Raw genomic sequence first — 21,794 nt, forward strand, 5'->3', positions numbered from 1 at the left:
CTTTTACAGATGCACTATAGAAAGCAATTTTCTGGTTGTATCACAGCTTGGTATGGCTCCTGCTTTGTCCAAGGCTGCAAAAAACTACAAAGGGCTGTGAACAAAGCCCAGCGCATCAAACCAGGAGGCAGACCAGCTTCCCATCCATTGACTCTGTCTATACTTCCCACTGCCTCGGGAAAGCAGCCAACGTAATCAAGGACCTGTGCGCCCCAGACATTCTCTCTTCCACCTTCTTCCATTGGGAAAAAGATACAAAAGTCTGAGATCACGTACTAACTGATTCAAGAACAGCTTCTTCCTTGCTGCCATCAGACTTTTGAATGGACCTACCTTGCATTAAATTGACCTTTCTCTACACCCTGGCTATGACGGTAACACAACATTCTGCACTCTCTCCTTTCCTTCTCTATGAACAATATGCTTTGTCTGTATAGCACGTAAGAAACAATACTTTTCACTGTATCCAATAGATGTAGTAAAATGTGACTTCAGGACTGCAGCCAGGAAATCCAACATAAGCATTTCCTCGGGTGGATGTAGCTGTTACGAGGGGGCATAACTATAAGGTTCTTGGTGGGAGATATAGGAGAGATGTCTGAGGTAGATTCTTTACTCACACAGTGGCTGGCGTGTGGAATGCACTCCCTGCTGTGATAGTGGAGTTGGACAGTTTAGGAACTTTCAAGCAGTTATTGGATAGGCACATGGAACACTCCAGAATGATGGGGAGTGGGATAGCTTGGTATTGGGTTCGGACATAGCTCGGCACAACATCAAGGGTGGAAGAGCCTGTACTGTGCTGTACAGACGTCTATATTTTTACATGTGACAATAATAAATCAAATCAAAGGTCACCTCCCACTGCACCTCAAGATTACCCGGCTAATGACCATGGTCCATTAAATAAATTTTCCGATAGCTAATGATCACTCACTGCATTTGACAACTTACTCAAGCGAAAACTTTTACTTCTGTTGTTGGTAGCACCACTAGTAATGGGCTGTAATGTTCACCTAATAGTGTTTGCTATCTTTATGTTATTTTTGTATATACAATAAGCTTGTATTTGTGAAAATAGAAAATGTTGTGGCGTCATTCTTTCACTTAATTACAGGATATTCAGCTGCCCCTCTAAACATGAACAATCCACTTATCAGGGTCATAAAACCCTTTATTGCAACATCTAATTGTTTTTAAATCACTCCCGGAGTTGATACTTCACTATCCTAGAAGTTTATTTCACAATCATTGCTCATGATGGATTTCCTGGCTGCAGTCCTGAAGTCACATTTTCCTAGTTCGAACCCTCATAGTCCAATTTAATTCTGAACTGATCTTGTCCATTCTCATAAATATCTTAGATACCTCGGTAAAATCATCTGTCGTCAGGCTGAAAAGCCCACTTATTTCCCCACTCTTTCTCCATCACTATGAAATGAGGAACTCATAGCTTTCCTCTGCTTTTGAATGTCTCTCTTGCATTCGAACCACTGGATATAACACTTCCTGTGGCATTATGCTGTTTAGTCATGATCTCCTTTGACTTGTAGCCCGGTATTTTACCGTGCTGTCTGTCACTGGAATCGGAGCGGGTGAGGGGCGGACAAGGGGAAGGCCCGTTGACCTCAGGCAGGGTTTTACGGTTTCGGGACAAGCGAGGCCGTGAACATAGAAACACACAAGACATAAAAAATAGGTGCCATTCGGCCCTTCGAGCCTGCACCGCCATTCAATATGATCATGGGTGATCATATACTTTCAGTATCCCACTCCCACTTTCTCTCCATATCCTTGATCCCTTTGGCTACAAGGGCCATGTCCAGCTTCCTCTTCAACATATCTAACAAATTGGCCCCAACAGTTTTCTGTGGTAGAGAATTCCACAGGTTCCATTGGGTGCGAGTGGAATTGGCTGCCGTCGGTGGTGGTAGAGGTGAACTCACTGGGGTCTTTTAAAAGACTTCTGGATGAATATATGGGATCTAATGGCATTGGGAGTTACAGATAGTTCTATGGCTTGGTAGGTATGGATATGATTGGTACAACTTGTGGGCCGAAGGGCCTGTTGGTGCTGTAGTTTTCTGTGTATGTTCATGAGTCGCTGAGTGAAGACACTCTCCTACATCTCAGCCCTGAATGGTTTACCTCTTTTTCTTAGACTGTGACCCCTGTGATGCCTGTAGTCTACAGTTTGCATCAGCAAAATCAGTGTTAAAAATTCAACCTTCTGTGACCTGACATAAAAGGTCCTTTTTTTTACCATTTTGATTCTAAGTGCTGTGCGGACTTGAAATTGGGAGTGTTTCAGATCTGACTTTTAGACCTGTTCTCAGACACCCCCATATGCATTCTGGCTCAAAATAAAATCAGCAATTCTCAGCGCAGGGGCTGGCAGCAAAAGCCAGTCTCCCGAAGTTTTGCTTTGCTTTTTCTTTTCGCTCCTGTAATGATTTAATTTTCTTCAAGTTCTGTTCAATAAAGGAAAACTATGTTAAAATTCATACCAGAGCTGTCCTCGTCCATTCAAAGGAATGAATGGACCCTACAGAGCTCTTTCAGAGCTGTGAAATCTATGATTTAATTCCTAAGACACAATTTAGGCTTCTACATACTTGTGATTGGTTGGCTAAATCCCATCAAGGTTCCTGCTTTCAAAGCTGCACAACGAACGAAACATCTGCTAATCTTTACACTGTCACGGCCCCTGAATGCTTGATAGTAATGTTCAGAAACCTTATTAAAATTGGGCACCGCTTCCAATATCTCTCAGTTCATCAACATTCATTCACATGACAAAAAATCCATGTCAAATTTACAAAGTGAAACTGAGTAAAGAAGGTAGAAGAACTGTGTACAGTTTTGATCACCCAATTATGGAAAGGATATTATTAAACTAGAGAGAGTGCAGAAAAGATTTACTAGGATGCTACTGGGACTTGATGGTTTGAGTTATAAGGAGAGGCTGGATAAACTGGGACTTTTTTCCCTGAAGCGTAAGAGACTTAGGGGTGATCTTATAGAGGTTCTATAAAATAATGAGGGGCAGAGATCAGTTAGATAGTCAACATCTTTTCTTAAAGGTAGGGGAGTCTAAAACTAGAGGGCATAGGTTTAAGGTGAGAGGGGACAGATACAAAAGGGTCCAGAGGGGCAATTTTGGACCAAGCTGCCATATGTAATAGCAGAGGTGGGCACAATTTTGTCTTTTAAAAAGCATTTAGACAGTTACATGGGTAAGATGGGTACAGAGGGATATGAACCAAACACAGGCCATTGGGACTAGCTTAGTGGTTTAACAAAAAGGGTGGCATGGACAATTTGGGTCAAAGAGCCTGTTTCCATATTGTAAACCTCTATGACTCTATGAGTTATTAACTGGAGTTAACTTAGAAGGGACATCAGGAAAAACATTTTTACACAAAGAGTGTCAATTCACTGTCCGAGTTGGTGGTGGAGACAGAGACCCTAATCTCATTTAAAAAGTACTTGGGTCGGCAACTTAAGTGCTATATGTAATTCACAGGGCTATGGACCATCTGTGGGAAGATGGGATGAGAAAGGACATGTGGGTCGGCATGGACAAGATAGACCGAATAGCCCCCTCCTGCACTGTGTCATTTCTGTGAGTTGCTGGATCAATTAATGGGAAAGACAAATGAATGATCACCCACCCTTTCAATTTACTAAATAACAGACTGCTTGGTCTGTATGTAGCCCATTTCATCTTCAGTCTAGGAGTGTCTTTGTATGTAACTTCGGCAGGAAATGACTTTCTTATGTATGGGTAAAGATGCAGCAAGCAGAACATTGGATCCATCAGGCAGCACAGGGCCATGCAGATGATGAAACAGAGATGCAGTACCTCAATGTCATTCACAGCAAGGTGGCAGCACGCAGCTAACACTGCTCGTCCGTCCTGGAAGTACCATTCCGCCAGTTCCTTACTCACCCTGTGCAACAGGCTGCAGGACAAGACACAGCTTTCAGTGCCTGAGTTCCACACAACAACACTTGTCATCAGTAGTTCAGATCAAACTATTCAGTTCTAAGGTTATAGAATCATAGAGTCCTTACGGTGCAGAAGGAGGCCATTCGGCCCATCGAGTCTGTACCGACCACAATCCCACCCAGGCTCTGTTCCTATAACCCCACGTGTTTACCCGGCTAATCCCCCTGACACTAGGGGTCAATTTAGCACGGCCAATCCACCTAACCCACACATCTTTGGAGTGCAGGAAGAAACTGGAGCACACAGTGAAGCCCATGCATCCACGGTGGCACAGTGGTTGGCACTGCTTGCCTCACAATGCCATGGATCTGGGTTCGATTCCCTGTTTGGGTCACTCTCTGTCCAGAGTCTGCATGTTCTCTCCATGTCATGTGGGTTTCCTCCAGATACTCCAGTTTCCTCCCACAGTCTGAAAGATGTGCTGGTTAGGTGCATTGGCCATGTTAAATTCTCCCTCAGTCTTTCCGAACAGGCACTAGAGCGTGGCAACTAGTGGAATTTCACAGTAACTTCAACGCAGTGTTAATGTAAGCCTGACTTGAGATTAATAGATAAACTTTATCTTAAAATTTTATGATTCCATGACTAATTTGAAGAGAATGACTTGCCTTTATCTATATAGTATTCACCAAATTCTCTAATAGGTGCATTCTAATTGGCTGGGAAGTAACTTACTCATTGTAATCTTCTGCCTTGTTATTTCCATCACCACAAGCTGCTTCGTTTGATGCTGTGATCTGCGGTCCTTGAATGTTTCCTTCACGGGCTGCCTGCAGGTTCAATATAAAACAGGAAGAGACATCACAAATCTCCAACTGATCAGGACAGAGGTGGCTATCAGACATCCTTTTATATCACCACGACTGAAAGGGCCATCTCCCTAAAACAAAACAGAAATTAGCAATTGACAAATGAGGGTTCCCAAATTTTTGCATGCTACCTTGCTACAGCTTCTCCATGACTTGGGTGATAGAGATTGCAGGATTGGCGTGTGAGGAGAGATTGAATTGGTTAGGATTGTATTCACCGGAGTTCAGGAGAGTATTGGCCTACAAGAAGATATAGACAGAGACTGGAAGCAGAGGGCACAACATCAGACTAAAGGGACAATCCTTTCAAACAGAGATGAGGAGGAATTTCTTCAGTCAGAGAGTGTGAATCTGTGGAACTCTTTGCCACGGAAGGTTGTGGAGCCCAGGTCATTGAGTAACTTCAAGGCAGAGATAGTTAGGTTCTTCATTGATAAAGGGACCAGGGTCATGGGGAAAAGGCAGGACAATGGGGGTGAGAAAAAAATCAGCCATGAATTGAATGGCAGAGCAGGCTCGATGTGCCAGCTGGCCTAATTCTGCTCCTATGTCTATGTCTTATGGTCTAGCCAAAATGGTCAAATGAGCAGATAAGTGGCAGTTGGAACTTAACCCTGAAAAGTATGAGGTGAAACACTTTGGAAGGGGTAATTTGACAAAATAGTATTCAATGAATGGTGCGGCATGAGGAAGTTCTGTGGAACAAAAGGACCTTGGCTCATTTGTTCGAAAGCGAAAGGCAATGTTAGCAGGATGGCAAAAAAGGCATACGGGACACTCGTCTTTATCAATTGAGGCATAGATTACAAAAGCAGGGAAGTCATGCTGGAGTTGTATAGAACTTTGGTGAGGCCACAACTAGAGTACTATCGGTAGTTCTGGTCGCCACATTATCACCTACTGGAGTGGGTGCAGAGGAGATTCACCAGGGTGATGCTTGGGATGGAACATTTAAGTTATGAAGAGAGATTGGGTAGGCTTGGGTTGTTTTCATTGGAAAAGAGAAGACAGAGGGGCGATCTGATTGAGGAATTCAATACTCTAAGAGACGCGGACAGTGTGGATAAGGAGTAGCTGTTCCCCTCAGTTGAAGTGTCAGCTATGAGAGGGTCAAAGCGAGGGGCAGGAGGTTTAGGGGGGATGTGAGGAAAAACCTTTTTACCCAGAGGGTGGTGACAGTCTGGAATGTGCTGCCTGGGAGGATGGAAGAGGTGGGTTGCCTCACATCCTTTAAAAAGTACTTGGATAGGCACCTGGCACATTATAAAATTCAGGGTTATGGGCCAAGTGCTGGGATATGGGATTAGGTGGGTGTTTCTAAACTGTGGATGTGAACTCGATGAGCTGAAGGGCTCTTCTGTGCCGTATGATTGTATGATTCAGTCCTAGATGACCACTGCTGTTCTCCCCTTGGAAGGGGAGAGTTGACTGGTGGTGATTTAACCTGAGGATCACCACACCTCAGGTGAGGGGACAACAGTGAGAAGGCGGATACCCTCACCCATAATGGGAATTGGACAAATGCTTCTGTACTCTTCACAAACTAACCACTCAGAAAACTGAACTAAACAGACTCCCCATCAATGGTGGTGTACATCAGGTGAAGACAGATCTGGTCCAAATTGCATGCCTTAGACAGTCAAATAGATGACAGACACTTGTTTATACGTGATAATGCCACTTAACATAAGATGCCAACACAGACCAGTACTGAGTTAAGCTTCTTTTTCTCGAGCTAAGCAACCCTCCTAAACCTCACACTTAACCTTTGAAGAACAACCCTATCCCAGCCATTCAGTGACCTGTCTGACTTAAATGCCCAGCCGGGTGATATGTGGAACTGTATCGAGAAGAGAAGGAAAGCAGAGAGTATGTTACAGTGTGCATCATAAAGAATGTCACAAAATGTTTAAAGAATGTAAGAAATGTCAAAGTTGGATGATTCCATTTTAGTCTTCTTCTTGTGATCCTTACCCTAACCTTGCTCAGAACACAAATACCGTGGGCAGCATGGTGGCACAGTGGCTAGCACTGCTGCTTCACAGCTCCAGGGACCTGGGTTCGATTCCCAGCTCGGGTCACTGTCTGTGTGGAGTTTGCACATTCTCCTCGTGTCTGCGTGAGTTTCCTCCGGGTGCTCCGGTTTCCTCCCACAGTCCAAAGATGTGCAGGTTAGGTTGATTGGCCATGCTAAAAAAATTGCCCCTTAGTGTCCAGGGATGCGTAGGTTAGAGGGATTAGTGGGTCTCATATGTAGGGATATGGGGGTAGGGCCTGGGTGTGATTTGTGGTCGGTGCAGACTCGATGGGCCGAAGAACCTCCTTCTGCACTGTAGGGTTCTATGATCCTATGAAAAGGGTTAATCTGAAACAAAAGCTAAAATATGAACTATTTTAGCTATAACCATAGAATGCCTACAGTGCAGAAGAAGACCGTTTGGTCCATTGAACCTGCACCAACAATATTCTCAGCTAGACCATATTCCCATAACCCCATATATTTACCCTGCTCGTCCCCCTGACGCTGTGGGACAATTTAGGATAGCCGGTCAACTTAACCTGCACATCTCTGGACTGTGGGAGGAAGCTGGCGGACCCAGAGGAAACCCATGCAGACACGGGAAGAATGTGCAAACTCCACACAGAGAGTGACCCAAGCCAGGTCCCTGCTGCTGTGAGGCAGCAGCGCTAACCACGGGGCCACCATGCTGCCCATGTATATATTTTAAAAATAAGAGTTTAACACGAGAATGAAGAAAGTACAGGACCGATCCAGGAATATTTATTCAAACTTGGTCAGATATTCTAAAAATAAGGACTATTTTTTGTTTTACACAGAGGGTGGTACGTATGTGGAATGAGTTGCCGGAGGAAGTGGTTGAGGCAGGGACATTGACAACAATTAAAAGGCATTGGGACAGACACATGGATGGGAAAGTTTAGAGGGATATGGGCCAAATGCAGGCAAATGGGGTTCGCTTAGATAGGCCTTTTGGTCAGCATGAACCATTTTGGGCCGCAGGGCCTGTCTCTGTGCTGTAGGTTCTATGATTCTATGACTTGCTGGGGCTAATCCCACATCCTCAGCGAGGGGCAGCACTGATATGGAGCGAGAGTAAGACGATCTAGGCCTGTTGACACTGGTTTGTTTCCCTGCCGAGATGGTGTAATTCATCCTCACCTGCACTGAAAGAAGCGGTTGGCGATGGTTCAGTTACCTGAGTAACGAGCAGTGCTTCATTAAGCTGGCCCCGGGAGGTGAAAAATTTCACCAGTTTCTTCACATCTCCGGTTGCAATGCAATATGGGATCACTTCATCATTTCCTTCCTGAATCAGCTGGTCAGCTCTCCTGTTGGAAAAAGGAACATTCTGGATGCTTCACATCACCACAGACTTTCCCGTATGGTTAATCCGATGGACCGTTCAGGTTTGAAAGGTATATTTTTTGGCTCTATTTACCTTTTAGATTTCACTCTAATTTCAGATTCTCCTGTGAATTCTATCACCTGCCCCGAATAGAGATGAGAAACTCCTAGGATGTGGGAGAAATCAAAGTTTTGTTCCCCTTCTTTTGCCACCCAATCGGTGGAATTTTATAGGACCATCACAGCAGGGACGGGGATCAGAAAATATGGCGAGCTTTTCAGAAATCCATTAACGTGCGTAGGGGCTGGAAAATCCCGCTGACCGGAGGGGGCTATAAAATTCCACGCTCTTTTTATTTATTCTTGGGATGTGAACATCAATGGTCCGTTCCTAATTGACCGTGAAAATATGGTAGTGAGCCACCTTCTTGAACCACTGCAATCCATGTGGCACAGAAATTTGAACATAGAAGATGATAGTAGGAGAAAGCCATTTGTCCCTTTGAGCCTGCTCCGCCATTCATCACAATCATGGCTGATCATCAAACTCAATAGCCTCATCCTGCTTTCTCTCCATAACCTTTGATCCCATTCACCCCAAGTGCTATATCCAGCTGCCTCTTGAATACATTCAATGTTCTGGCATCAGCTACTTCCTGTGGTAACGAATTCCACAGGCTCACCACTTTTTGAGTGAAGCAATGTCTCTTCACCTCTGTCCTAAATGGTCTACCCTGAATCCCCAGACTGTGACCCCTGGTTCTGAACAACCTCATCATTGGGAACATCTTCCCTGCATCTACCCTGTCTAGTCCTATCTTCCTCTCTAGAGGTTTGACACAGCTGAATGTCTCGCTGGGCCATTTTCAGGGGGGAAGTTAAAAATGGGCCTCATTGCTGTGGATCTGAAGTCATGGGCAGACCAGACTGGGTAAAGGCAACAGATGTCCTTCCCTGAAGAACGTCGTGAACCAGTTTGTTGTTTATGATAATCCAATTGTTTCATGAGCATTACTAATTTAGTGAATTTTAATTCCCCCAACTGCCTGAACTTATGCCCCCAAATTACTAGTTTAGTAGGATTAGCATCAGGCTACCATCCTCTGATTGTTGGATCTGCCCCATCATTCTTTTCCATCTTACGAACTGAACAGATGAATTTTATGAAAAAAAAATTCCAAGTGCCAAACAACTGAGAAAACAGGAATCACAGTGTGTTTCTGGGTGAGCTGCAAATCACAATTTTATGGCTCTTCGTGCAAAAAAAAAGAGCCAGGATGTGATTCTTGCCAATAGAGGAAGGGGCGGAGCCTAATCTTGCCAGTGAAGCTGGCTGCCAAGCTCTTGGGGTGCCATTGCGCAGTATTCTGAGAGACCTTCTGAAGCCCCCACCTCCCCCAACCATCTGACGATTTCTCCCTGTGTCGGTAGGTCCCCACAGACATGGGGACCCACTCCATGGTAAATGTGTGGGGTTACGGGGATAGAGTGACGGGGAGGACCTGGATAGAAATGCTCTTTCGGAGAGTCGGTTGAGATTGGATGAGCCGAATGGCCTCTTTCTGCACTGTAGGGACGCAGTAGCCCAGCCAGAGTTTTTGACTGCTTGTGATGTGCTGGTAGGCCAGCAGAGAAGGATAGCTGCTCTGAGCAGGCAGTGCTCCACAAATGAGCTTGAGTAATAAATCTATTTTAGTTTGAATGAGGGAGGAATGTTGGCCAAGACAGTGGGAGAATTGGCTTATGAGACAATTAGTAAGTGTTTGGAATCATCGCACAATTTCTCAAACGTAGAAGTGCCCACCTTTGCATCAGCTTCCTCCAGTATTTCATTGATACTCCAGGTGCGACGGAAAGCGCTTTATCCCACTGTAAAAAAACAATGAAGGTTACCTCACTCTTTATTCCTCAAATATCTCTTATAAATATCACAGCAGCCTTGGCACATGGTCACCTATTTCAATTCTGATTACAATGTCAGAGGAAGACAAGATAAAGTACTAGGTTTAGGTGTTGCCATGGTGATCCTGCACTTCTCCCTTTCTACCTTCTAATTCACCTCCTTGCAAAAAAAAACTTTTAAGTATAATTTTGAAATGTCAGGTTATTTTTAGTTGTTTAACTCCTGCTCCAAACATGCACAAAAAAAAACCCTTCAGTTTTTTTGCAATGAAGGTGAATTATCTTTTACCAGACCTGATCAAGAAAAACATGGGGAAGTTTTCATCCATTGCCAGACATAATGTTGGTTTTCATGGCTTCCCCCATTCCCTTGGAATGCTAGACCCTATCTCTTGGGCTTCCTGCCCTGCTATATGGATTAAAATGACCGACCTGGCCAGTCACTATTGCAAAGCACAGCAAAAAACTGTTCTGTTAAAGGGGTACAGTTTCCATGAAAAACTGTTAGGCCAACTTCTTTATCATCGGTTTATGAGCACATAATAACACAGAATCATACAGTGCAAAAGGAGGCCATTTGGTCCATCGAGTCCGTACCGACCACAATCCCACCCAGGCCCTATCCCCATAACCACATGCATTTATCCTAGCTAGTCCCCCTGACACTAAGGGGCAACTTAGATGACCATTCTCTCTTCCATCTTCTTCTGTCAGGACAAAGATACAAAAGTCTGAGGTCACATACTAACCGACTCAAGAACAGCTTCTTCCCTGCTGCTGTCAGACTGTTGAATGGATTTACCTTGCATTAAGTTGATCTTTCTCTACACCCTAGCTATGACTGTAACACTACATTCTGCACTCTCTCCTTTCTGTCACTATGAACAGAATGTTTTGTGTGTATAAGTTGTGTGTGGGTAAGTAAGTTCGCTGATGACACAAAGGTCGGTGGTGTTGTGGATGGTCTGGAGGGATGTCAAAAGTTGCAGCAGGACATAAATAGAATGCAGGACTGGGCGGAGAAGTGGCAGATGGACTTCAACGCGGATAAATGTGTAGTCGTCCATTTTGGCAGAACCAACGGGTCCTGATGAGTGAAAGGTGAAAAGTTTTGACTGCATGTCTCTTTCTTTCAGCAATACTCAAGCCCTGTCCTACCAAATGACTATTTTTATCTTACCTTCCACATCAAGGTGCAATCCCCAGGGACAGCTGTAGGATGGCTACAGAGGGAAATGAGTGGATACCTTCCATCCACATTTTAATAAAAATGAATATTTTTCTCGAAGTATTTTTGCATCAATTGCCAAAGTACGAAGTCTGGAGAGTGAACAGTATAGCAAAGGAACAGGCCTTTTGGCTCATGATGTTGTGCTGAACATAACACCAAATGAAGCTGATCCCTTCTGCCTGCTCTTGGTCCATATCTCTAACTTTTCCTTGCATATTCATGAGCTTATCTACAAGCCCCTTAAATGTCCCTATCATATCTGCCTCCTCCACCACTCCTGGCAGCGTGTTGTAGACACCTATCATTTTCTGCGTGAAAGAATTGCCCCTCATATCAACTTTGAACTTTCCTCCTCTCAACTTACATGCATGCCTCCTAGTATTAGACATTTCAACTTTGGGAAAAGGATTCTGATTGTCAACCCTCTTTACGCCTCTCAAACTTTTATAGATTTCTATCAGGTTTTTCCCCAGCCTCCACTGAGAAAGCAATGATAGTGTATCCCCAGCCTCTCCTTATAGCTATAGTGATGGACAAAATCTTTGTATTTAATGCAAGTAGGATTTCCCCTCTTCTGAAAATACTCCTATTCTATTTGGCTATGGTCTATGTGGTTATATTGGTTCCTCTTTGTTAACCCAGTCAGGTGGCTATTCATTCCGGCTGAGCCAAGACAATAAAAGTGGCATTGCCATATAATTGTGCCAGACAGCAATGCCACACCCAACCACACCCTCATCCTGCACCTAGACATTCACACTTGCCACCCAGGCAGACCTGGCTGATTCTCTCCTCCCCAAGCTCAGAGCAATTTCAAACATCTCTCATGCAACCAGCTGTCAGTTGGTATAGAAATCATAGAAACCCTGTAGTGCAGAAGGAGGGCCATTCAGCCCATCGAGTCTTCACCAACAACAATCCCACCCAGGCCCTATCCCCGTAACTCCACATATTTACCCCGCTAATCCCTCTAACCTATGTATCCAGACACTAAGGGGCAATTTAGCACGGCCAACACACCTAACCAGCCATTTTTGGATTGTAGGAGGAAACCGGAGCACTGGGAGGGAACCCATGCAGACACGGGGAGAATGTGCAAACTCCACACAGACAGTGACCCAAACTGGGAATCGAACCCGTGTTCCCTAGAGCTGTGAGGCACAGTGCTGACCACTGTGCCACCATCCTGCCTCTAGAAGACTCAGCTGTTTGCTAGATTTGCCAAACAGATTGTTTGGCAGTCAGTTGTTAAGACATTTTTGAATGAATTGGTAGGCACTGAGGTCGGTAAATTTTGTGCAGAAATACAGATAGCCTCACAGCTCGTACTACAGCCAGGATAGTTGTAGTACGTATTAACTCTCAAAACACAGTTCAGTCCCAATAGAGCTATCCGACTGCACTAAACATGACTGCAACATTTAGTTAAATTATCTGTGTTAATTGCATTAGTATTATTCAATTAGTGTCAATTTGCAGCAAATGGCAGGTAGTTTGTGTATTAGATCCAGAGGGACTGTTATTAACATGGTCTACATTCATTATATTTAAACCCAGCTACCGGAGAAAGAACACATTTATCTTACATCTAGAGAAATCATAGAACCCTACAGTGCAAAAGAAGGCCATTCGGCCCATTGAGGCTGCACTGACCACAATCCCACCCAACCCCTATTCCCATAACTCCATGCATTTACCCTGCTAATCCCCCTGACACTATGAAGCAATTTAGCACGGCCAATCAACCTAACCCGCACATCTGCGGACTGTGGGAGGAAACCGGAGCACCCGAAGGAAACCCACACAAATGGATGAATTTAAACTAAGGCCCCACTGTTGAGAGAGGCCTGTATGGTGAACTTTAGTAAGAAGCCTCACAACATCCAGTTAAAGTGCAACAGGTTTATTTGATAGCAAAAGTCACCAGCTTTCGGAGCTCTGCTCCTTCGTCAAGTGAATGGGAGTTTGTTCACAAACAGGGCATTTAAAGACACAAAATCAATTTACAAAATAATGGTTGGAATGCGAGTCTTTACAGGTAATCAAGTCTTAAAGGTACAGACAATGTGAGTGGAGAGAGGGTTAAGCACAGGTTAAAGAGATGTGTATTGTCTCCAGGACAGTTAGTGAGATTTTGCAAGCCCAGGCAAATCGTGGGGGTTCTCCACTCACATTGTCTGTACCTTTAAGACTTGATTACTTGTAAAGATTTGCATTCCTACCATTATTTTGCAAATTGAGTTTGTGTCTATATATGGCCTGTTTGTGAACGAAATTCCCACTTATCTGATGAAGGAGCAGCACTCCATAAGCTAGTGGTTTTTGCTACCAAATAAATCTGTTGGACTTTAACCTGCTGTTGTGAGACACCTTACTGTGTTTACCCCAGTCCAATGCCTGCATCTCCACATCATGGTAGAATTTACACAGAGCTTTCCTGATCTCCTGAAGCTTCAGAGAAACAATATAAAGATGGCAAAATAGCCATTTTCCTTGAATTCTGGTGAAGCCATGCGGAAATGTGAGGTGCGTGTGAGGTTCTCACCAACCGCGCTGGCACTTAATTCCCTGCTGATTGTCGGTGTCAAGTACTTTACCTCACCGAGTTCCACCATGAGCTCACAGTATCGCTGGATTTGCCCCAGTCGGAGATGAATCTCAGCTGCCTCCTTCAGTCTCTCCTCCTTGCTGGGTGCCCCAACCCCACCTCCAAACTTGGACATCTTCACAGTCGTTAACTCTTGAGCTTTCGACTAACCAGAACAAATAAATGATTCACATATGATAATCAATGTTAATCTGTAAGCCAAGGCTAAAAGTGGACGTACATGTAAGAAAGAGTGACAGTTTTATCAAAAGATAAACATTTCAATGGTTCCATTTCATCGTGTTTGATTCCCAGCTTGGATCACTGTGTGGAGTTTGCAGCTTCTCCCCGTGTGTCTGTGTGGGTTTCCTCCAGGTGCTCTGGTTTCCTCCTACACTCCAAAGATGTGCGAGTTTATGTGGGTTGGCCATGCTAAATTGCCCCTTAGTGTTAGGGAGACTAGCTAGATTAATGCATGGAGTAATGGGGATAGGGACTAGGTGGGATTGTGGTCAGTGCAGACTTGATGGGCTGAATGGCCTCCTTCTGCACTGTAGGAATTCTATGATTGGCATATCATATCTTTCCACCACTGTGACGATGCAAAACCCCCTCTGAATGGGACAGCTGAACTGTTGCCCACCCCACCCCCCCCAGCCCCCTCTCCACCAGCATCCTAAGGTCTGCCCTGTGGGAGGATTGCAAGATGCGTTAGATCAAGGATGAGAATGTATTGGTGGATTCCGTCTCAGCTTCAGATGGCTCAATGAGAATTAATTGTACTTCAATTAAGAAAAGCAACAGTAATAAAGAGAAATTGAGATGGCATTTAATGCACCCATGACCATATCCCTCTGTTCCCATCCTATTCATGTACTTGTCAAGATGTCCCTTAAATGTCACTATCGTATCCACTTCCACTACCTCCCCCGGCAGTGAGTTCCAGGCACCCACCACCCTCTGTGTAAAAAACTTGCCTCGTACATCTTCTTTAAACCTTGTCTCTCACATCTTAAACTTATGCCCCCTAGAAATGGACTCTTCCACCCTTGGAAAAAGCTTCTGACTATCCACTCTGTCCATGCCCCTCATAATCTTGTAGACTTGTGTGAACCTTCTCAAGAGCAATGAGGAATGGGGAATAAATGTTTGCCTAACTAATGACTCTGGCATTCCAGGAACAAATAACAAAATGTAACATGAAGTTTTTTTTATTAGTGTCACAAGTAGGTTTAGATTAACACTGCAATGAAGGTATTGTGATAATCCCCTAGTCACCACTCTCCAGCGCCTGATCGGGTACACTGAGGTAGAATTTAGCATGGCCAGTGCGCCTAACCAGCATGTGTTTCAGACTGTGGAGGAAACCGGAGCACCCAAAGGAAATCCACGCAGACACAGGGAGAACATGCAAACTCCACGCAGACAGTGACTCAAGGCCCGAAATCGAACCTGTGTCCCTAGCTCTGTGAAGCAGCCGTGCTAACCACTGTACCACCGTGCCACCATAATCACTTCGCTACTGTACCTTCTCTAAATGTGAAATGATATCCTAGCTCTCTTGTGGATCAATTTGTTGTCTTGAACACACTTAGTAGTAAATACATTTTTATGAAAAAAAAACAGGCCAAGGAATTCAATTTTTTAGTCTGTTCATTAGGTTCCATCGTAATGCAGAAAACCAAGTCACATGGATCACTCCTGATCTTGCTGATATTGGAATCACAGCACATTATCCTTTCCTTATTTAATTACTTTAACAATAGTCAAATACTTTCCTTTGTGAGCCTATCTTTAATCTGAGATACCAGATTCAATTTGAAACAGTGCAATGAAGCCCTCTGCAAACGTTACTTACAGTTTTAAACCTGATCAGATGTTTCATGTGCATTATTCCTTTGCAGTAGTTTTGTGGAAGCAGACTGTCATCCTGGTCTTTTAACACAGCCACCAAGTCCCACAGGTTCTTACTGCCTCCCGGGGGCTAGAAAGAACATAGGCAAATATTTAGGCCTCATGACACTTTGAGCTTGTTCTACCGTGAGACCATGGTTGATCTGCAGTATGTGATAGAAGTATAGAAACATAGGAACCCTACAGTGAAGGAGGCCATTCGGCCCATTAAGTCTATACCGACCACAATCCCACCCAGGCCTTATCCCCACATATTTACCCCACTAATCCTTCTAACCTATGTACTCTGGGACACTAAGGGTCAATTTAGCATGGCCAATGCACCTAACCAGCATGTCTTTGGACTCTGGGAGGAAATCGGAGCACCCGGAGGAAACACACGCAGACACAGGGAGAAAATGCAAAATCCCCACAGACAGTGACCCAGGTCCCTGGAGCTGTGAGGCAGCAGTGCTAACCATGTGCCACCATGCTGACAAGTGATGATACTATGCTAATTTGTTAGGCTTATTTAAAGAGGAAGTGTTTTGTTACAAGAGTCGATCTGTCTGGGAAACACGCTGATCACTGATTTTAGCCAGGGTGTTAATTTGTAGAGTTAATGTGCCTTCTGTTAATTTAGAAAAGGCACATTTACAAGATGCTATGTGTGTGTACTATAGTTTTCGATCTCAATGCCATTTCGATGGTATCCCTTTTGCACTCTATTGTAATTGTTTGCATACTGAAATGTTCGGAATCATGTAATCTATATCAATATGTCACTGTTCATTCAGAGTCGCCGGGTCAAAATCCTGGAATTCCCTCCGTACAGCATTGTGGGTCAACCCACAGCACATGGACTGCAGCAATTCAAGGCGGCAGCTCCCCATCAGCTTCTCAAGGGTAACTAGGGTTGGACAAGAAATGCTGACCCAGCCAGTGATGCCCAGGTCCCATGAATGAATTTTTAAAAATCCTACGTTATGAATTATGATTACTTGTTCTGTATCCTCATTATAATTTGGTCATGATGATTTTTCAATAAACCAGTCATCTATCTATCCACAGCAATAGGAAGAAGTGAGCCTTTGGAGGATCCGCCAACAGGAATCATCATTTTAAATGAGGCGAGACTGAGTCGACTGGGACTATACTCATCGGAATTCAGTAGAATGAGGGGAGATCTTATAGAAACACGTAAGATTATGAAGGGAATAGGCTGTCCACAGGCAAGTGAAAATAGAATTAAGGGGCATGTCCTCAAAATGAGGGGAAGTAGATTTAGGACTGAGTGAGGAGGAACTTCTTCACATAAAGGGTTGTGAATGTGTGGAATTCCCTGCCCAGTGAAGCAGTTGAGGCTACCTTATTGAATGTTTTTAAAGCAAGGATAGATAAATTTTTGAACAGTAAAGGAATTAAGGGTTATGAGTCCACGAAATAATCAGCAATGATCTTATTGTGTGGCGGAGCAAGCTTGAGGGGCCAGATGGTTTACTCCAGCTCCTAGTTCTTATGTTCTTATGTTCTTCTTATATTAGATTCAGGGTGTTGCTGGACGAGGAGGCAGCGCAGATTCGCGTTGATGTGTGAATGAAACTTGGTGTGAGTTACAATGTAGGAAGTGGAGTTTTGAATGATTTGAATTTTATTGAAAGTGGAAGATGGAAGACTGGCCAGAAAAGCTTCGAAATAGTCATGTCTGAATATAACAACTGTATTAACGCTTAATAAATAACAGCCTCTATTTAAGTTAAATAAAATAAGCATTAAAGTTCACATGAAAGCACTCCTTATCACTGAACTAGGGATGCAACTGCTTTCTATGCAAAGACACAGTTGGTGTCCCACCCTGAGCAATGAAAGTCTGTCCAGCCAATTAAAGGATAATTTTTACATGGGACTTGCCCTCTGGTTCTGGGACAACAGGTCCCTTTCCTTGATTCCCTCAGTACTGCATTCCAGGCACAATGCTACCGACATACTAGGGAATATCATCAAAACATTTCTTTATTTATTAACACAGTTTAATTACAACAAATTAATTAGCTTAACTTCTAACAATTGAATAATATTCAAACATGACAAGACACAATTCTTAACTGCTAACCTCTCACTATGAGTTCCAATCAAGCAATATTTCTCTTGTAGACTTGGACCCCTCTTTAAAATTAGTTATCAAAACAGAGGCATACCTGCTTTGAATTAGAATACCAGGCTTGGAGCTTTAGAAATCCTTTGCAGTGAGGGACACTGTTTCCTTCTGGCAGCCCAGGCAGCAATGGCTTGTATTTTAAAATGAAAATGAAATTGTTTTGTTCCTGCAAGCTTAATTCCTCCCATTAACCATGTGAATCCATCTCTGTCAATCAATCTAATCAAAAACTCACCTGACTCAGCATAGCTAGTCTAAAGTCTCAGGAGAACCTAAAGCCAGGGAAACAATTATATTTAAATAACTTTTAAATTGCACTTAAGACATTCATTAGGATTTCCTCATTATCTAGTGTTAAGCTGTCTAAAATAAATACTCTCCTAAAGGAGTGCAGGGAAGAATTCAGTATTACAGCAATATTTTAGAGGCCCAGTATCAACTTTGTGAAATACATTGGTAAGTGAACTTGGCTGACTGGGGGTGGGGTGGCAAAGGATGGCAAAGTGACAAGTTCTGACTGAAAACTGGCGGTGTTTGTCCCCAGAGAAACAGACAGGTTTTCTCTCCAGGCCTTTTGAAAATATGAGGGGGCCATCAGTGCCATCACTTCCCCAACCCAACCCATTACTGGCAGCATTCATACCCTCATCCATGTAATATCATTGGCAATCTCACCCCACCGTGTAATACCACGGGCAATCACTCTCCTCCCCACCCCACCAATGTAGTGTTGCTGGTAAAATCATCCCACCCATTGCCGCTCCGACCCTGACCCCACACCTTGTCAGTGCCAACCTTGCAGTGCCAACCTGGTACTTTGGCACTGCCAGGATGCCAGGTGACAGTCCATGTTTTTGACCACCTAGGAGCTGCATTGACTTCTGTGCCCCTGGCATGGTCATCATGCTGGTGAGGTGAGGGGGAAGTGCCTGATGTCTCTGGAAGGTATTTCGCTAAACCATTAAGGAATATTTAAATATATTTAAATTGATGAGAATCATGCCTCGCTGGAGGTTAACTTGATCATGTTGCAGACAGGGTGAGGGACAGTCTCATTCTGAGTTCTCCCCAGTGCAAATCCCATTATGGTCCTCTTGTGAGAGTTAGCACTGCAACAGGATTTGCCCCCCAGGTCCAATGGGCCAGAAAAATCACGGCTGCTGAATCTGTAAACGCTGCAGAAAAGCATAGCCAGGAGGGACTTTCCACCAACAACAACTTATATTCACGTAGCACCATTAATACGGCAAAACATCTCAAGGTGCTTCACAGGAGTGTTATAAATCAAAGCATGACACCAAGCAAAGAAGGACACACTCAGATCACCAAAAGCTTGGTCAAAGAAGAAGGCTTTAAGGAGCGTCTTAAAGGAGGAAAATGAGGCAGAGAGATTTAAGGAGGGAATTTGAGAACTTGGGCGTTGAAGGTGTGGACACCAATGGGAAGCAATTAAAATCAAGAATGCACAAGTTTCTGGAATTAGCGGAATGTAGATATCTTGGTGGGTTGTGAGATTGGAGAGAATTCATAGAAATCATAGAATTCATAGAATCCATATAGTGCAGAAAAAGGCCACTCAGCCCATTGAGTCTGCACCAACAACAATCCCACTCAGGCCCTATTCCCATATATTTACCCCGCTAATCTCCCTAACCTACAGAGGTAGGGAGGGACAATGCCATGGAGAGAGTTGAAATCAAGGATGAGAAGCTTAAAATCGCGGTGTCGCTTAACCAAGAGCCGATGAATGAAGATCGAGTCTAATTGCTGAATTAACAGTGAATTCTGCATCTACACGAGGTTTCGCGACCATGAATAAAAGACTTACTGACAAACATTCGGAGAACCATCTCAGTTTCTTCACCCGCACGTTACTTGTGAGCTTATCCAGCTCCTGTTTGATATCTCGGGACACTTTCCCACAGAGCAGGGGTGGGGCACCCGAGGCCATTGCACGGTCTGAAAAAGAGCAGATTCAGTTTGGCCGGAATCTACCAAAGAAGATCCCCGTACCAGTGTTCTCACGCAGGGATCAGTGCTGGGGAGGGGGACATTGGCACATTTCGGAAGGGCAACTTTTCAACCCGACTGGGGAACTAATTTGTGAATTATGAATGTGAACAGAATGGGTCAGATGTTGCTGGAACTAGGTGTGGCATGGCCCCGTTAGTTAGACTTGTTGGTGCAAACTGCGTAACTGGCTTTTGAGAGGCCTTAACCCGAAATGTGTCATTGTTTGGCACCATCCCATCTTTTAAGTCATCTACTTCTAACATTGGACTGAATATTCTGGAGGTGAGAGGACCCCAAATGCCAGGACGGTTTGTGGACCCTGAAGGTGACGGTGTCGGAGTCCCATCTCCCTGCATGATCTTTAAATCATAAAATCCCGAAAGAACAGGAGGCCATTTAACCCATTGAGTCTGTACCAACCACAATCCCACCCAGGCCCTATTCCCATAACCCTCATTTACCCTGCTAATCCCCCTTGACACTAGGGTCAGTTTTATCATGGCCAATCAACCTAACCGGCACATCTTTGTACAGTGGGAGGAAACCCATGCAGACATGGGGAAAATGCGCAGACTCCACACAGATAGTGACCCAAGCTGGGAATCGAACCTGGGTCCCTGGCATTGTGGGGCAGCAGCGCTAACCACTGTGCCATCTTGCCGCCCAATATGGCATGCCAATTACTCAGCCAGGTACTTTTTAAAGGATATGAGGCATCCCATCTCCACCACTCTCCCAGGCTGCGCATTCCAGACCGTCACCACCCTCTGGGCAAAAAGATTTTCCTCAAATCCCCCTCTAAACCTCCCAATCCCTCACTTTTAACTTGTGTCCCCTTGTGACTGACCCTTCAACTAAGGGGAACAGCTGCTCCCTATCTACCCTGTCCATGCCCTTTCTAATCTTGAACATCTCGATTGGGTCACCCCTTTAAGCTCCCACTTCTTACGGTCTTTACCAAATCAGTTACTGTGAACAAATCTTTAGCTTGAATGTCACAGTGAATCCAAGTGAAATTCCAATCGGATTTAACTGAATTCCAATTGGCTGGTTGGGTCATGCGTTGAGGAAGCTTTATTTTCCGCACAAGAGGCCAGTCAAACAACCTGCATTGATTTACTTTAAAAATCAAAGTTTAATTGAAGGGCTGGAGGAGGACGTGCTTTTAGAAATAATAGGCAGGACACGGAGGCAAATTGAGAGGTGACACACGTACCTGTATTTCCAATGATTTCATCCCAATGCTGGTCAGCCAGGATGTTGATTTGGAGAGGAGAAATCAGCGGTGTTAATGACCAGAGCCTCACGGTGGAGTCTCGGGAACATGACGCCATGGTGAAAGGCCTGTTTGGGTGACAGGTCAAACCTGGGTGAGGGAATGAAGCTTCTGTTACTGACTTAAAAAAAAAAGGCAAGGTTAAAATTTTAAATTCTGACGACTTGTTATCAAGTGTGCTCCAGTCGACGGACAGAAATGACTGTTTTCTATTCTGCAGAATCCAAAGTAAAAAGTTGAGATAATAACGAGGCAAGAAAGCACCCGACTTGCAAAATGTTCATCTTGCAGATATCTAAATCTCGGTGAGGATTCGATTCGCAACTTGCTGCATGAAATTTGTGAAGAGTCAAGTTTGACCCTGTCCCCACACACTTTCTGATCCGCATCGTTCTCCAGCTGGACTTGGAAATCCATCTGCTGGTGGTCAGTATTTCAGATCGTGTCATTCTCCCAGGAGGCTGATGTTACATGCCCAACCGCTGCTCAGGGGGAAATGGTGGTATTACGCTAACTGTCTGCATGGAGTTTGCACATTCTATGTGG

At 44.3% G+C, this 21,794-nt stretch overlaps 1 protein-coding gene across 4 annotated transcripts in view; it reads right to left on the reverse strand.

Annotated features, from left to right (window-relative positions):
• Window positions 1-21,794, reverse strand: part of wdr17 (WD repeat domain 17) — a 122,628-nt gene that overhangs the window by 43,777 nt on the left and 57,057 nt on the right. For all 4 annotated transcript variants that reach the window (XM_080189450.1, XM_080189449.1, XM_080189448.1 and 1 more), the window contains 8 exons: window positions 21,189-21,338; window positions 19,788-19,918; window positions 15,767-15,892; window positions 13,919-14,074; window positions 9,993-10,057; window positions 8,040-8,172; window positions 4,688-4,782; window positions 3,866-3,965 (listed from right to left, as the gene is read on the reverse strand). In XM_080189450.1, coding sequence (XP_080045576.1) covers window positions 3,866-3,965; window positions 4,688-4,782; window positions 8,040-8,172; window positions 9,993-10,057; window positions 13,919-14,074; window positions 15,767-15,892; window positions 19,788-19,918; window positions 21,189-21,338 — 956 coding nt within the window. The remainder of the gene's footprint in view (window positions 1-3,865; window positions 3,966-4,687; window positions 4,783-8,039; window positions 8,173-9,992; window positions 10,058-13,918; window positions 14,075-15,766; window positions 15,893-19,787; window positions 19,919-21,188; window positions 21,339-21,794) is intronic.

Source organism: Carcharhinus amblyrhynchos, chromosome 5 (genome assembly GCF_965287045.1).
Source record: "Carcharhinus amblyrhynchos chromosome 5, sCarAmb.v2.hapA, whole genome shotgun sequence".
In the NCBI taxonomy this organism is placed as follows: Eukaryota; Metazoa; Chordata; class Chondrichthyes; order Carcharhiniformes; family Carcharhinidae; genus Carcharhinus; species Carcharhinus amblyrhynchos.